Here is a 3,013-nt window from a genome sequence, read left to right as displayed (position 1 = left end):
ACCTTTTCCTCCCCCCGAAATTACATGCGCAGCAAATTGGATGCGGACCCGACCCGCTTCACACTCATACTAGATCCGCTCCGCATCTCCCTCTCGCCTCTTTCTTCCCTCCGCCCCCGCCTCCCTCGGCGCACGTTAGCCATGCTCCCGCGGTCTCGAAAGCCGTTATTCTCCCCTATCTCCCACCTCTTCCACTATCGTACGCACCCTCTCTCCACAAAGCTAGGGTTAGGTTAGGGCGGCGGTTTCATCCTCCCCTTGCAAGGACGCCGACGCCCTCTCCACCTCCTGATCACCCACCACAACCCTACCACCCCCTCGAGTCCTCCTCCAGCTGCCGGAACCCTAACCCTGACCCCCCCTCCTCACCCTCCAAACCCTATCCGCCTCAAACACACTCAAGATCGCCCTCTCCTTCTTCCTCTTCGCCCGCGACTCCCTAACCCCAACCCTACCCCACCGCCGACGCCTACGACCTCATGGTCGACATCATGGGCAGAGTTCGGAGTTTCGATGTCGTGTGGCAGCTGTCTCGGAGAGGGACCAGGAGGGTCCCGCGACGGCGAGACGTTCGGGATTCTGATGAGGAGGTACGTCGCGGCGGGTTCACGAGGCTGGCGATTAGGGCGTTTGATGATATGGAGGGGTTTATCTGGAGGAGAGCGGGGCGGAGGAGTTCAAGATGTTGCTTGATACTCTCTGCAAGTATGGGTACCCCAAGGTCTAATCTTGTTTGTGGAATTTTTTTTTTTTTTGCAAAAGTTGGAACCCTTTTGTGTTTAGTTGAGCTAGGTGATGGGTTACAGGGATAAATATACATATTTGAAATGTCAGGATCGATATACATATAGATCAAAATTTGATGATCCAAATGTCTAATCTTAGCTTTCCATATGCGCTGATTTGGGGAATTATATAATAAAACCTTTGGTTATATGGGCTATTATAGTCTTGTCTATTTTGCTATATATATATTATAAATATATATATGAGAAAAAATGAGTATGCTTGGTAATTGCTCCACTCATTGAAATTGGGTCCACACTCACATAGGTTGAGGAGTTTTGGGGAATGACAATGAGTGATGAAAACGTGCACCTAAGTACCAAGCACCAAATTTGTGCTTGGTAGCCAAGCATACCCATTTCTCTCTCTCTCTCTCTCTCTATATATATATATATATATTATATATAATAGAGAGAGAAGAGAGAGAGAGAGAGAAGAAATGAGTATACCTTGTACCAAGCAGCACAAATTTTGTGCTTGTAGTGAGGTGTGGCCTCCATTCACTAGTCCACCTCATTCAATTGAGGGGGACCACATTAACCCCATGTGAATGTAGTCCCCCCATTTGAATGAGTGGAGGATAATATCGCACCTCACTACCAAGCACAAATTTTATGCTTGGTCACAAGCATACCCATATTCCTCATAATATTATATATATATATATATATATATATATATATATATATATATATATATATATAATATAGTATATGTGTGTGTGTGTGTGTGTGTGTGTGTGTTGTGTGTGTGTGTGTGTGTTCTCTTATCATCTATATCCGTATCAAGCTTTGGCAGATATGGTTATGACTTTTTTTGTCCGAGACATATATTCATTTCTAATAGTTACTATATAAGGAAAACTCACCAGGCTGCTAACAATGTTTTTAGCTGTCATATTTAATCTAGATTACAAGAGAATGACTATGTGAAGGAGAGCTCAAAATTGTGGCATCTACTTCATTTTAAGAACGAAGTTGGTCAATTCAATAATTTCTGCATGAAATCGATGATAAGTGAGGTGGTTGAGTTGTTTTCCCCCCTTCTATCATTTTCTAAAGTATTTGTGTGTTTGTTGACTTGATATATGAGCTAGAGCTGAATTGTTGGTTTTCCCCCCTTAAACGCTGAGAAACAAATTAGCTATCAGAAGCTACTAGCTAGTAGGTTTATATTTGTTTTGTGTTTGGTTGAAAATTTAGCATGTCATAGGGAGTTGAAGAAGCTTATAAGTTGCATTTCACTGTTATTGTGATTCTAGGTTTAATCATCTAAATTTGAAACTCATGCATTTCTTTGGCTTATCGATGATTAGCTTAATTCAGATAGGCTTCTGCGCTCGCATGCATTTGGATGCTAAGTGTGAAAGTTCTTGCATGTTTTGGGCAAATTTTGTTGGCTTTAGCTGCTGCAGCTTAAATCCAGATTGTATTGCTTGTAATTAGAACTTGTTCTTTTCTCTTTCCTGTGGCATATACCCTTCGAATTCTCAGGCTGACATATTATTGTTCTTATGTTATGCTATTTAAAGACATTAAATATTGATCTGTTTCAATTTAATACTATTTTTATTGTCTTTTGTGCTATTTATTCATGTTTAGCTTGTTTCCTATCCTTTCTCTCTGATCTTGGTTGGAAATGATATGAGAGTGGTTAACCTACTGGATTAAACAACCCTCAATAGAACTGAATTATGAATATAATAGACCTAAAAAATTTGGGACGAAAGAACTTATTGTTCTTGTTATACTCGTTAAGTTCTCTCTCGGTTATATTTTCTAGCTATGCTTTCATTTTCTTTGAATTCTCCATATTGATCTCTGTCCCTGACATCCTTACAATTATTGCAGGTTGCCACAGAGATATTTAACAAGAGAAAGAATAAATTTGAACCTGACGAAAAGACATACACCATTTTGATCTATGGATGGTGTAAAGTGAATCGACCTGAAATGGCCCAGAAATTCTTCAAGGAGATGATTGATCGTGGTCTGGAACCAAATGTTGTAACATATAATGTGCTTTTGAATGGGATCTGTAGGCGAGCCAGCTTGCATCCAGACACCCGATTCGATAGAACAATCCATGCTGCAGAAAATCTTTTATACGAGATGCATACCAAAGGGATCGAGCCTGATGTCACGAGCTATTCTATCATTCTCCATGTCTATAGCCGAGCTCATAAGCCAGAACTCACACTTACCACATTTAACTCAATGAAGGAGAG

At 41.0% G+C, this 3,013-nt stretch overlaps 1 protein-coding gene across 1 annotated transcript in view; it reads left to right on the top strand.

Moving 5' to 3' along the window:
* LOC109823505 (pentatricopeptide repeat-containing protein At2g13420, mitochondrial-like) overlaps positions 456–3,013 on the top strand; it is a gene marked incomplete at its 5' end in the record, with an annotated part of 3,798 nt that continues 1,240 nt past the window's right edge. Inside the window, 5 exon segments of the mRNA XM_020389783.1 lie at positions 456–529; positions 531–604; positions 607–651; positions 654–721; positions 2,637–3,013. The exon segment at positions 2,637–3,013 is cut by the window's right edge and continues 1,240 nt beyond it. Coding sequence (XP_020245372.1) covers positions 456–529; positions 531–604; positions 607–651; positions 654–721; positions 2,637–3,013 — 638 coding nt within the window.

The sequence above is a fragment of the Asparagus officinalis genome, chromosome 9 (assembly GCF_001876935.1).
Source record: "Asparagus officinalis chromosome 9, Aspof.V1, whole genome shotgun sequence".
NCBI lineage: Eukaryota > Viridiplantae > Streptophyta > Magnoliopsida > Asparagales > Asparagaceae > Asparagus > Asparagus officinalis.
The sequence above is the reverse complement of the archived record's forward strand: the minus strand, read 5'-3'. Positions and strand labels throughout refer to the sequence as shown.